The sequence below is a fragment of the Thalassophryne amazonica genome, chromosome 15 (assembly GCF_902500255.1).
Source record: "Thalassophryne amazonica chromosome 15, fThaAma1.1, whole genome shotgun sequence".
In the NCBI taxonomy this organism is placed as follows: domain Eukaryota; kingdom Metazoa; phylum Chordata; class Actinopteri; order Batrachoidiformes; family Batrachoididae; genus Thalassophryne; species Thalassophryne amazonica.
This window is the reverse complement of record NC_047117.1, coordinates 70,776,817-70,790,309: the sequence shown is the minus strand read 5'-3', so window position 1 is coordinate 70,790,309 and position 13,493 is coordinate 70,776,817. Positions and strand designations below refer to the sequence as shown.

General features: G+C 43.5%; 1 protein-coding gene across 1 annotated transcript in view; it reads right to left on the bottom strand.

Moving 5' to 3' along the window:
- The window catches only part of pcdh7a (protocadherin 7a), a 153,840-nt gene that overhangs the window by 86,960 nt on the left and 53,387 nt on the right, over window positions 1-13,493 (bottom strand). Inside the window, 1 exon segment of the mRNA XM_034188932.1 lies at window positions 8,187-8,969. Coding sequence (XP_034044823.1) covers window positions 8,187-8,969 — 783 coding nt within the window.

The following is a 13,493-nucleotide window of genomic DNA, read 5'->3' as shown; positions in this document are numbered from 1 at the left end:
TTGTCATTGATAGAGAGCTGGCTTTATGGCTGCTCTCAGAGTGTCTCTGTGTTGAGAGGGCTGTAATAAACAAGAGCTTCCAGCAAGGGCCAAATGTTGAAAGAAAAAAGTGTGGTTTCATTGTTTGGGTCTCAGGGTGCTTGTGCTCGGAGCGCTGTAGTAAACAAGAGCTTCCAGTAGGGTCAAACTGTTGAAAGAAAAAAGTGTGGTCTTATTGTTTGGGTCTGTTGTTATTTTTAATATTATTAGAAGCTATTAAATTTGTTTTACTAGTAGTTGTAAATGTGCCAGAGATAATATTGGAATTTATCTGTTATCGGTTATCTGTAACTTCCGATACATTTTTGGGTGGTTTATTGTTTTATCTTTATCGAAGATAACTTTTCAGTTATCTGATGATCTGTTATCGAAGTTAATTTTTTGGTTATCTGTGCCCACCACTGCAGGTATGCATGCAGGCTCTTGACGCATATGAGCAATGCTTATACAAACAGAAGATATGCAAGAATGTGTGAATGAAGTTGCATAGTTACATTAGGTGAACACTGTACCAACCATTAATTAAAAAATGCATGACCTGATATAATAGCAGGTTATCATATATGTACAATAAATATTTAACTGCCACTCCTTGTGACTTTACACTATTCAAACAAAACAAATGGATGAAAACTAAAGGTTAACAGATGGAGGGAAGTACAAGCTGGAAAGCATATTCAGTTGTGCTGTATTCATATGATCCTGGTCAGACGGAAAAACAAAATCAATATTTACAGGACAAACACGTTCCACCTCCACAGCCAAACATCGAACACAAACACACATCTGTCTCTGTTTTCCTGTAATGTTCAAGCCTTTCTTTATCTCCACTCATCATCCCTCGCTCTCACTTCTTTCTCTTTGGCTCATGTTCCCTCTCTGACTCTTACCTCCTCCCCAGTCTCCTCCCTTCACTCTTTGTCTCCGGGTCAGTAGATCAGTTTTCAGTCTGGATCGTCGGCTGGTCCCTGATTTGGTTACCTCGTCCTTCTCACCTCTTACTTACCCTCACCTCCTCACCTCTTCACTTACTCACCCCGTGAGCATATGGCTGGCTGCACGGCCCCAACCCGCCGCGACTATGGCGGTGTCATCGTGACACGGGTCACAGGTCGGTTACAGCGTGCAGAAGAAAGAAGCAGAAAGAGGAGGAGCCTCTGGATGATGGTCTCTTCACCCTTTTGACCCTTCTGCATGTCATCACAAGAGGTGTATGTGAGTGTGTGGAGGCCTAAGTGCCAGCCCATGACAGACGCTCATCATATTTAATCCTGGAGGGATTTTGTTCCAATGTAAAGCTGCTTTTCAGTTTTATAATCTCGTATACCTAATCTCCGCACACTCTGGTCCATACAGTTCAATTAGATGATCATAGCTGGCTGGATGAATGCCGCTCACCTCAAGCTCACCTCCATAGCCCGTCCTTCCCGTGCCAGAGCACAGCGGGTGCGCGCCAACCTACAGAGCACATAATAAAACTATGCAATCGCTACCAAAACTGCGCCGTCAACCCACCTGTTTCCACTGCAGCCTTGGCCTTTTTAACAGGGCATTGATTAAACTTGGGATGTGTGTGCACGCATGTGGGTGTATGTCTGATTCGATTCAGCCTTTGTGGCACCACGCTCGCACCCGCCCACACATGCCGAGTCCAGAGAGGAGTGAGAGAGAAAGTGCTCACTACAGTAAAAGAAGAAGTCGCACTAGTGAAAACGCTGAGTCGATTTATTTGCAGAGGTCAGCGTGGCGGAAGATGCAAAGGTAGCAGCAGGGGGATGTTTAGATTTATGCCCACGCATATGGCAAATGAAGTGGGAGAAAGACAGAGCAACAAAGGGTGAAAGTCAGGAGTAAAAAAAAAAAAGAACACTATGGAGCTTATTGCAATGACAAACAGAAGAGATGAGAAATAATGGCGGATATAAAGAAAAATGAAATATAACGTTGAGTTTGAACTGCGGTGACCTTTGTTGCAGTGATTACGGTACTGAGACTTGTGGTGCAGTGCGTGTTGTGCAGCGTTTGGGGGGCGGGGGAGAACGAGGCCACTTTGCCCACATTGACTGCAGTGCCATGTGATATTCACTGTGATCATTAATGTGTCCCGATGCCAACGGGTATCCTGATGACCCACATCTCAGCAGTCCACTCTCCCTCACTGGCTGCCTCCCAAACCAAGCCTCACTCTCTCCGTCTCTCTCTCTCTCTGCATTAGGCAGTGCCTCCTCCATCCTGCTCTTTCATACGGTTTCACATCAACACAAACTTTCCCTTTCTCTTCCTTTTACTCCTCATTGTCTCCTTCTTGTTATTGGTTCGCGCTGCATTTATCTGTCTCGCTGCTTGTTTGTCTCTTGCACTTATCTTCATTCCTCTCTCCCCCTCCAGCAAACCTGTCATCTATCCTCCCTTTCCTTTCTCGAGTATACCTCCACAAGTTCAGGCTTTTCTTCCTTACTCATTCCATTTTCATGTTTATTCATGTCCACTTTCCTCTCCTTTCCCTCCCCTCAGTCAACAGTTAAACTGTTTTTGAAAAATGCTCTTTCACAGAATCTCTGAGTGATTCTTGTTTATTCAGATCACTTAGATATACTTTTGTCCTTTTTTGAAGGTCACACTCCCTGTCACCTGGTCAGGTCAGGTCTGGTAGCATGTGCTGGTGCTGCACACTGGAGCATCCGCAACAGAGTGGAACCTTGGGTCCTGAATAGCAACCACTCCACCACCCACTCCATTCCATCTCGAAAGTAACTATCTGCCACAGCCAGGTGGAACCTGGTTGTCCCCTTGGCCTTCATCAGCCGCTGGTGTCCTTAACGCTGAGGCACCTGTGTGCTGGATCATGGCCAAAATGGCATAGCTGAAGGTCCCTTCACAATGCAAGTGATACTTCTCATCTGTGTCCCAAAGTAACCATTTCTTTGACACAAAGTCATTCCAGTGCTGGCCAATGATTCACTGAAGAGACGTAGTACCAAAGATGCCGAGTCATTGTGCAACCATACAGCAAGACAGGAAGCACCAGGACCTTCGTTCTCCTGTGAAGACCTCATTGTTGTCAAACATCTCTGTCCAGCAACCTCATGAGTCCATGACTCTCCCCAGACATCTCCCAGACTCGAAGGCTGAACACCCAGAGACACAAATGTTGCTGCCAAGATAAGTGAATGCTTCACAGCTTGAATGATAACAAACCAATTTGATGTAACCTGGAAGAAAACCATGAATTGTAATCAGCAAAATAAAAAAAAAGGGTGGGGGGGCTTAAGGCAGGAAATTTAACAAATTACTAAGGATGTCCCAATCCCATGTCAAAAATCAGTATAGAATCCAATATAGATGGATGCATCGGTCTTCTAGTCCATTTCCATGACTACTTGAAAGTGCACCATTTGCTGTCAGTGTCCTTTGTTAGTTTCAAGCTCATCGGTGTCTTTGCTATTCACAGTTAACGTGGCTTCTTGTAGTTGTAGAATCTTGTTGATCAACTCCTGTCCTCTACAGCTAGCATTTCTTCTTCTTGCAAAGAGTTTAGTGGTGCCTGACATCCTATTGGTGCATTACTGCCACTAGCTTGACAGGAGTGTGAACTACTACCATCTTCATCTTACCTCACATTTAAGTGACATTAACTGACAACTAGCAGTCAGAAGGAAAACAATATAATCATCACATTACCTTTTCTTAAAAGTAAATACTACTATAATGCCCCTCTAACAACTGATAAGAGCCATACAAAAAAGTAATTTGCTTTATTAAAAAAGAAGAAGAAAACATTAAAAAGCATTTCAGGTAGCTTTTCTAAAAGCATTGTAGAGCTGTTAAACTGTCAAGTATATACAAAGCATTGATTTTAATGTACCTGCAACGTTCCCTGTGTAAGTGTATTATCGAGGAAAATACAACTACAAGACTGGGACTCAGGATTAGCAGATATTCAACATTAAACAACTCAGATTCAAGATTGGAATTTAAAAGAAAAACTCTGTATGGTAATATAACGTTGGATATTGGTGATGTTGGGTACATTTCACTTCTGGCAAAGTGGCAAATCTGAAGGCACAAATTTGTACCTCCGTGACTGGCCACTCGGTGAAAACATACTTGGGCTGTCTGCTTTTCTATTTAAATCAGCTGGTTTGGTATTGTTTCTAGCTTGCTTGTATGTATCAGCTAGCTGACAGCTCTCATTGCCTGGAACAGTGAGATTTATACACCAAGCTGACCTGACATGAGCCACTGTACATTAAATTGACGCTATTGATGAGTCTGATTCCTTTAAAAAGTGACCAAATTGCATGTACATATACTGAGTTGGGGAGTGTTTTCATCAACCATAAACGGCCACCAGAGGGTGCAGGGGTACTGCCCGAACTCGAGAATGGTTCAAGCCAAGTCACTTTCAAAGCATTTTTTTTTATAGTGCAACGTGGAGTTTTACGAGTGAACACATTTTTATGAAAGGTTTGGGTCTTAAGAGGGGAATTAAGGCAGATCCACAAAAGGGGGAAAGGTGATTTGTAAATTTTGAAAAACGGACAAACTTTTACATATTTGTAAAATAGGTCATGGGGTAATTTATGAAGATGTTGCTGAAAATAATGAATTTATAGCACTTCATAAGTTGCATTTATTTACTCGCACATTCACATGTTGGTGGTGGTAAGCTACTGGTGTAGCCACAGCTGCCCTGGGGCAAACTGACAGAAGTGTGGCTTCCATTCTGCGCCTACGGCCCCTCCGACCACCATCTCATTCATACACAGGCATGGTGGTGGGTAAAGTGTCTTGCCCAAGGACACAATGGCAATATGCAGATTTTTGATTGGTTGGGAGCCTGGATTTGAAGTGCTGACCCTTCGGTCACAGGATAACCTGCTCTACCAACTGAGCTATTGTTGCCCCAGAATGTCTTATGTGCCTCTAATAAATAACTTAAATAAAGGGATAAATGGGTGGAACCCATTTATGGCCCAAGCAGAGGGTCACCCCTTTGAGTCTGGTCTGCTTGAGCTTTCTTCCTCAGGGAGTTTTTCCTTACCACTGTCGCCTGTGTGCTTGCTCTGAGGGTTAGTAAGGTTAGACCTTACTTGTGTGAAGTGCCTTGAGGCAACTTTGTTGTGATTTGGCGCTATATTCATGCAAATAAATTGAAAAATTGAAATTGTGGAACCAGTAAATTAAAAAAGCTATGTCTAATCTTCTTGTAAGTCATGGTATTTCACTTTCTTTCTGTATACATGTTTATATTTGCATCAAGGCAGTTCATTTAGATGACTGGATGCTTTTTATAGGTACATTATTTTGGTCATGGACACTATGACACTCCATCATAAACAGGTCACAAACCCTTGATTTCAGGTTTAATATTGGACTTAATAAAGACGGTCTGTTTAAAGTCTAATATGTTTACAGAAACAGGGATTTGTAATTGCATTATTAACAGTGGCATTAAACTAATCTACCTTTCAAAATATTTGAAGCTTTGGGTCCAACCTCAAATGGGACACATTACATTTAGGGACACATCTGCAAAAAGGGGTGGGTCCAGGAAATGTAATGTATTTCTTTTTTTTAAACATTGCATTTGATTGTGGATATTTGATTATGGAGCTTATGGAGTCATAATTCATTGGACAGAGGTTTCCTTTGAAGGCGGACATATACATCAAGTCTTTAGGGTGATAGTGTTTCCTATCTTACTGTATGATTGTGTGACTAACCAGTGGCCTCAGGTGATGTCTTGATGTCTTCAGTACCCAGTCTCTTCTGAGGATCTTTGGGTACGTCTGGAATGCCTTTGTGTTAAAATGAACGTTTTCTTTGGGAAACTCAAATGAGAAGCATCACTTGCATTGTGAGGAAGCATCAGCTATGACAATTTGGACATGTGGTGTTTTTCTCTGGGCATGATCCAGTGCACAGATGCCTCAGTGTTAAGGACCAAAGCTGCTCCAGAAGACAAAGAGAATGTCCATAATTCACTGGACTGTGGCACATACCAGGCTGGGAATCAAGAACCAGTTCCAGCTGGGAAACACGTCCAAATATTTCAATCAACTGGAACCATATGGCTCAGATATGATCAATTCCTCTTATTGATGCCAACATTATTGTCTCACTTCTGCATTTCAAAACCATACGTGTCATGATGTTGTGTCTGGCACCATGACATCAAATTCAAACATTAACAGCTGCACTTAAGATGGAAACCTGTATAGGCCTCCATTTTTCCACACAAAGATGTCATCAGGGAATCAATAAAGAAATGGACTGATAACCAGTATCAATAATGGCACTGATATCGATAAAACCTAATCAATTCCAATCCCTAGGCAGATCGGTGGTTACTTACAAGAGATGGAGATGGATTGGTTGACCATCTGGGTGATTTCCATCCAGGACCCGTGGCGGTTTGGCGGTGTGGTGGATGCAGTGATTCGTGGTGCCAGTGCATGCTCCCAGACTTGACTTGACAGAAGCATGAGTTCTAACGAGTGCCTTTCTGGTTGTTACTCCCTGCCGTGATTTGCCATTTTGGAGCACCGTATTTGGTACGATGATGTTCAGATGATGCTTTTTGGATTCCGAGTCATACACTAAAGGAACTTCAAAGTTCCTCCACCCATCTCATTAACTATGTCTTCCTTCCTTCCTATCCCCTATAATTCTCTCCCACTCTTCGCCTGATATCTCGCTTTTCCAAATTCTGTCAGTGCCCCAGTTCCTGCATTTGGCATGCGCTCGCCACCTATTACTCTGTGAGTCTATCTTTTCCTTGCAGTCACATAAAATACATACTCTTTTATGAAATAAGTAGTCCCTAAAGCACAGTCACAGGCTCCCACCAACACACAATCCTACGCATGACACCAAAGTTAGTTAACAAATTGTGACACCCAGGTGAACGCGCCCAAGCTTCCCAAGTTTCTCTCTCTCTCTCAAACACACGCACACACACAAGGAGCCGTGTGTGAAATTATTGGCTGTTGGATATTTTGAGGGTGGCGGCACACTCCGCTGCAGAAGAGGAGTTAATTACCACACAGGATCAATATTTCATTAAGCTGTCAGTTTGTGTGTCTGTGCGGTGTGTGTGCTTGCATGTTTTGAGTGCACGTAAGCATGAACGCCAAACTGTCCCAGTAAGCATTTTCTTTCTCGGGGAACGGCAGATTAAGAGGATTGACTCCGTAATGGATTAACCTCTGGAGTGTGTGTATACGTGTGCATGCGCATGGGCGGTTGCGCGCTCTTGGGTGCGCTGAGCAGGATCAGAGAGCCCGCGTATGAATTGATTAGCTTAAGAAGCTTCTCCTTCCTTTTTAATGACCACATCAGCACTTTTTCACCGCAGGAAGGATAAATGTAGAGCTGTCCGTCAAGTAAGCCAGACACCGCCCCCTTTAAGAAGGGTTAGCTGTCAGTCAAACATCGCTCCTGGAGTACTCCCTGTGGACTCGGGACACCCTGCTGCGTCAGGGCGCCTGTGATGATGGACGGCACATAGAAGAGTGAGCTGCCATCTGTGCCGCTTTTTAACTGCTGCTTTGTGAGAGAACTCCACCGCGTCCATTATCTGGACCTCTGATGTCATTTACAGAACAAACATATGTGCAGAATGGAAATAGATAAGGTGAAATGCAACATGTCCATTTGCTCAGCTGGAGGCGACTCCTCGCCCACTCTTGTTGTGTCTTTACCGAATCGGCCAGAGGTTAACACGGCCACACATGAACACGCAAATGCAAAGGTATTCTCTTAACGACAGCTGGAGGTTTACTCCGGTCTCCGGTGTTAGTCCGTGCTAAACAGTCACAGCACGCGGATCACACACATTCTGACAGCAGGGTGGCGTCACACTCATCATCGGCTTAGAATTGTGAACCCGACATACAAATGTGTGCGCCTGTGTGCACGCCAACAGCTATTTTGCAGAGATAAAGATGTTACGTGCAAGGTGCCGCAGTGCAGGTTGTCAGCAAATGTGGATAAGGAGCAATAAGGCTGGAAAGCGGAAGAGGGGAAGGAGAGTGGATAGGGCAGAGAGTGCTGACAGAGAATTTTAAAATAGATTTCATGAGGCAAAAGGAAGAGAGGAAAACAAAAGCCAAAGTGAGGTGCTCCCTTCCCACAATTCCTACCTGTTTGCTGTACTTGTTCCCGGTTTGGCAGCCGTACTCTGAGCACTGGTCAGATCCGAGGGACATGGCATCAGCATTTCCGCTGCCCCCGCTGCTGCTGCTGCTGGACCCGGCACTCCCCACGCAACCCCCGCTGCCCACGAAGGTGTTGGAGGGTGGCAGCTCTTGGACCGCCTGGTGCTTCTTCCCCTCAGCTGGGGGAGAGTGGGGCTGGAGATGCACTGCTGGGAGTGGAGAGCTTGACTTGTAGTGCCTGGCCAGATCCGGGCTTGACTGGTGCCTCCTGCCGCCACTCATTCGAGGGCTACCAGGGTCACCATCCATGGCACAATAGCGGGCCGCCAGCCGCTCACTAGCACTGCTCATGTCTTCCTCATCATCATCGTTGGCGTGCCGACGAAGTCCATTCACGGTAACAATGCCGCTGTACAGCGACCTGTCTGACTTGCCTCCACCTGCAGCCGCATTGCTACCACTTCCGTTGCGTTTGTCACGGCGAGGTTTACGTCCCCGGTCTGATCCTCCACCTCGGGCGACCTGCGGCTGAGCCCCTTGAGGACTGAAGAAGTCTTCCTCTGGTTCTTTCTTGCCGGCCTCGTAGCCATTCTTGCCCTGTGCACCGCACTGCCGGGCCGTGACAACCAGCAGGATCACCAGAATGACTGCTGCAGCTCCCGCTAACACACCAATAGCCACACTGAGGCGCTGTTTCCCTAATGCACGCTCACTATCTGGATCCCCGGCAATGTCAAGGGACAGTGGAGCCATCAGGCTACGAGACACCTGGAGAGACAGAAGAAGAACATAAAGAAGACAGACAATTGATTACAATGAATAAATAAACAAATATCCCTAAATACTGACACACAGGGGGTAGGACAGAAAAAGTCTCCATTATAACTAAACTCATCATTACTTTGAGTGGAGAGATTTTTGTTTTTTCCACAGTGCCATTAAACAAGATTATTACTCTCATATTTCATGTTGCTTCTCTAAATCTCAATTTACACAACATCTTGGATTATGTTATTTAAAGATGATTAAAGAATGAAAGGAACTTAAGACAGTGAGGTTAGAAACAGTTTCTAGTGGAAAGCAAGATAAGTAAGGAAGAAAAAAAGACTGTATTCTCACATTACAAACGTCCTCAGCATTGAACAATGTCCCCATTGTAATAACAGCAGAGGTGTGGATTTGTTACGGATTTGCTGAGAAAATTGGCTGGACAAGCTCAAAGAAGGCAACCATAAATGCACATGTGACAAATTTGAGGGCAGTTTCCCTTTTTCAATTTATGGTTCTGTTTTTTAAACTGAAGTATATATAATTAGCCAGCCATGTGCAGACATAATCAAACATTAATAGAAAAGGGAACTACAGATTACAAAACAAATGGACATAGAGATACACAATGATTAGGAAAAAAAAATCACAACACTAAGCACAATAAATCAAAGTAGTATATAAATACATGTACATGTGTTTCCTTTTTTATGATTTACTGAACACATTAGAATGCTAATGTGCAAAAAATGTATTTCTTGTCACTTTAAGGTATATATCTCTCTAAATATTTATATTCAGAGATGACTTAAAAAAACTTTGTTGTATGTATGTAAAATTTGAAAGACCACCACTTTTGCGTTTTAAAGATTTAAGTCATAAAAATAATTTTCTTTGGCATCACTATACTTTTATTTATTAGCCACTGTGACATCAGCTGGCTGCTCTCGCAAACAAAATAATCCAACATGGCGGAAAACGCTCCGAAACAGCTTATTTCTGTATAAATTGAATATGTTTCTCAAATATTTTGTTAATATTATAATAAAATAATAATAATAATAATAATAATATTTTACTTCTAAATCTAAAAATGAGGTTTTTGTTTATGTTATGTGTGTGTGAGTGTGTGTCTGTCTCCTGTGTTCTGTTTGGGTGTATGTGGAGCCGAACCTGCGCGTGTGTGTGTGCACGACCGCTGCACGTGTTCATGGTTTACTGTTGTGTGTGTGAGTGTGCGCTTGGTGTACATGTGGGTGCGTGCTCTGCTCCTGGTGTGTGAGTGCATGTGTTGCGTGTTCTGCTGTGTCTCTCTGTCGTGTCTATGCTGTGTGTTTTTTGTGGTCCTTACGTTCCTGGTCTCGTAGTCATCGTGTCTATGTGGTTGCTCCTGTCACTCCGTCTCCCCCGTCAGCTGTGTATTCATTGAGATCTAATTCTTGCCGTCTGTCCACTGTCCATGTTGTTCATCAGTTCTTTGGTTAATTTCGGGTTTTCACTCCATTCTAGTTTGAGGTCCTTATTCATTGTTTACATGCACTTTGTTGTTGTTTGTTGGTATTTGGGTTGAGTTAATTATCTATCATGCTGTCTGTTGCTCCAGGTGGTATGTTGCACTTTTGTGCACTCTGTGTTTTGGTTTTATGATCTGGTTTTATTTACATGTACCTTGTGTTGTCTGTTTTTCTGTGATCTCTTTGTGTTCCTTTAAATTCCTCTCATGTTCTCCCGCCCTCACTCGGTCATTACACCTGTTGTCAATCAGTTGTCACGCTTATAAGTCACACTCGTCTGCTCCCTCATTTGCTGGTCGATTACGTTTGTCTTTGTCTCCTGCCGCACATCCTGTCAGTCTCCACCTCATTTATCCAGTTTGTGTTTGCACCCTGCTGTGTTTTCTGTCAGCTGTTTTTGGTTAGTCCCTCGTTTGGTCTCTCACTTATTCTTTAGTTGTATTTGGAGTTATTGTCATGTTGGATCATCCTGTTCACCACTGTTATATCACCGACACACTGAAAGATTAAACACCTTGTATTATGGCATTTAGCCTTTTGTGTTCTATCTTGACTCAGTATCGTGCTAACCTGAACAGGATGTTCTCTTAATTAAAATGAGCAGTAATTTTGCAACATGTTACAATAACAAACCCACTAGATATGTTCAAAATGTCAAATGTTACAAAATCTTTTGGGCCACATGTTTTTGTTCCACTACTAAAATAAAAGATCTGTGCCAAATTTTATTGTAATCAGACATTGTTTAGTGGTCCCCCACAAAGCAACAATTTTCCCCAAACAAGCCATGTAGTAATCCAATAATTCCAGTAATGTTCTCCTCTGGGTGACCAATCAACCACCATTTTTTGCGATTAGAAGCCATCACATGTACCTGTAAAAGAAAATAATGGCATCAGAGTCTTCTCCCGTTAGGGTGACGGCTTGCCAGCGGAGGGAAAGGAAAATGTGTCACTCTGGGGGACCTCTAAATCTTATCTGATTGAGTTCAAATTTGGTCTACACCTATAAAACCCCAAGTAGAACAAAATCAACATGTGACCCAAAGTCTCTCACAACTTTTATTTTCTCACTATACAACATGAACAGCCCTAAAACCCACATTATAATGCTTGGATTTCAGTAGAAACTAAATTTTGGCACTTTTGAGAAATCTGAAAGGCCGTAGCTTTAATTTATAAACTGTACTATAAAACATATAAATGTTTTTATAAACATACGAGTTCTATTAGACAATAAACCGACCCTTTTATTTTATTTTTTTAACTATATGGATTTGAATGATGTGCGATTCCACCATTCATGCTTGAACCCTCGTGCACATGCGTGAGTTTTTTCACGCGTGTCGGTGACGTCATTTCCCTGTGGGCAGGCCTTGAGTGAGATGTGGTCCCGCCCTCTCGGCTGAATTCCTTTGTTTCACACGCTGCTCGAGACGGCACGCGTTGCTTTATCAAAATTTTTTCTGGACCTGTGAGGAATATCCGAGTGGACACTATTCGAGAAATTAAGCTGGTTTTCGGTGAAAAGTTTAACGGCTGATGAGAGATTATGGGGTGTTTCTGTCGGTGTAAAGACTTCCCACGGAGCAGGACGTAGTGCAGCGCTTCCAGGCGCCACCGTCGGCCTGTTTCGACCTGAAAACATCCTAATTTAAGGCTTAATTCACCCAGTACATCGTGAGAGAACAGAGAAGATTCAGAAGAGGCTGGCATGAGGACTTTATGCGGACATTCCACTGTTTAAGGAAATTTTTTAATGAAAGACGTACGCGCAAATTCGCCGAGTCGTTTCCGTGACGACTCAGCGAATCTGTGTGCGCCGCGACAGGAAAAACACCTCCGTGTTGAAAACCATTTGTAAAATTCAGGCGGCTTTTGATGGCTTTCAACAAGTGAGTAACTGAGAAACTGTTTAACAGCTTGGGCATGTTCCAACTTGCCCGTTAAGGTTTCCAACTGAGGTGTTTTTCCTGTCGCGACCCCCCGCGGTCGGGTCCGGCCCGACATGCGACTCTGCCCGCACGTTCTTTCATTACAAAATGTCCGTTAACAATGGAATGTCCGAATAAACTCCTCATGCCAACTTCTTCTGAAAGTTCTCTGTTCTCTGACGACTTCCTGGGTCAACAGAGCCTGAAATGTGGAAGTTTTCAACTTGAAACGGCGAGACGCTGCCGCCTCGAAGCGCAGTTCGCCGTCAGGCGCCGTGGGCCGTCCTTACGGCGACACTACCAGACCAAAATCTCTCATCAGCTGTTAAAATGTTTACCGAAAACCAGCTGAATTTATCGAATGGTGTCCACTCAGTTGTGCCTTAGAGTTTTGAAAAAATTTTGATCAAACAAAGCAGCAGTCTCTGAGCCATTCCTAAACAATGAAAAAACGATGAGAGGGTGGGCGACTCCTCACTCAAAGACTGCCCACAGGCGAATGACATAACCGACAGGCGTGAAAAAACTCTCGCATGCCCACGAGGGTTCAAGCATGTCTGATGTAATCACATGTGATTCAAATCCATATGGTTTTTGAAAAAAATAATAAGGTCGGATACTTTTCTAATAGACCTCGTACATAAGGGTGTACCGGTACATGTATTTGTACTGAACCATTTTGATACGGGACGTTCGATTCGGTACAGGGCTGTTCACGGGTGAGTTCACGTTGCATGTTTACATTCAGTGTTGCCAAATTAGCGACTTTCTCGCTAAATCACGCGACTTTCCAAATCCTCTTGACGACTTATTTTCTAAAAAGTGACTAGCAACAAATCTAGCTACTTTTCCTGGCGTTACTGGAGACTTTTCTGATGTTTGGCAACTGAAAGTGAAAGTCTCTGACTACGTTTCATAACCGGAATATTAGCAATAACCTGGTTGCGCACGGCTGTGTAAACACCCACAAACCCCGAATATGCTCACATTCCGGTTTTTAAAAACCCGAATATGACCCCTGGGTTACTCCTTTTCTAACCGGAATATCAGGTCATATAAACGCGCATCAGGATATCC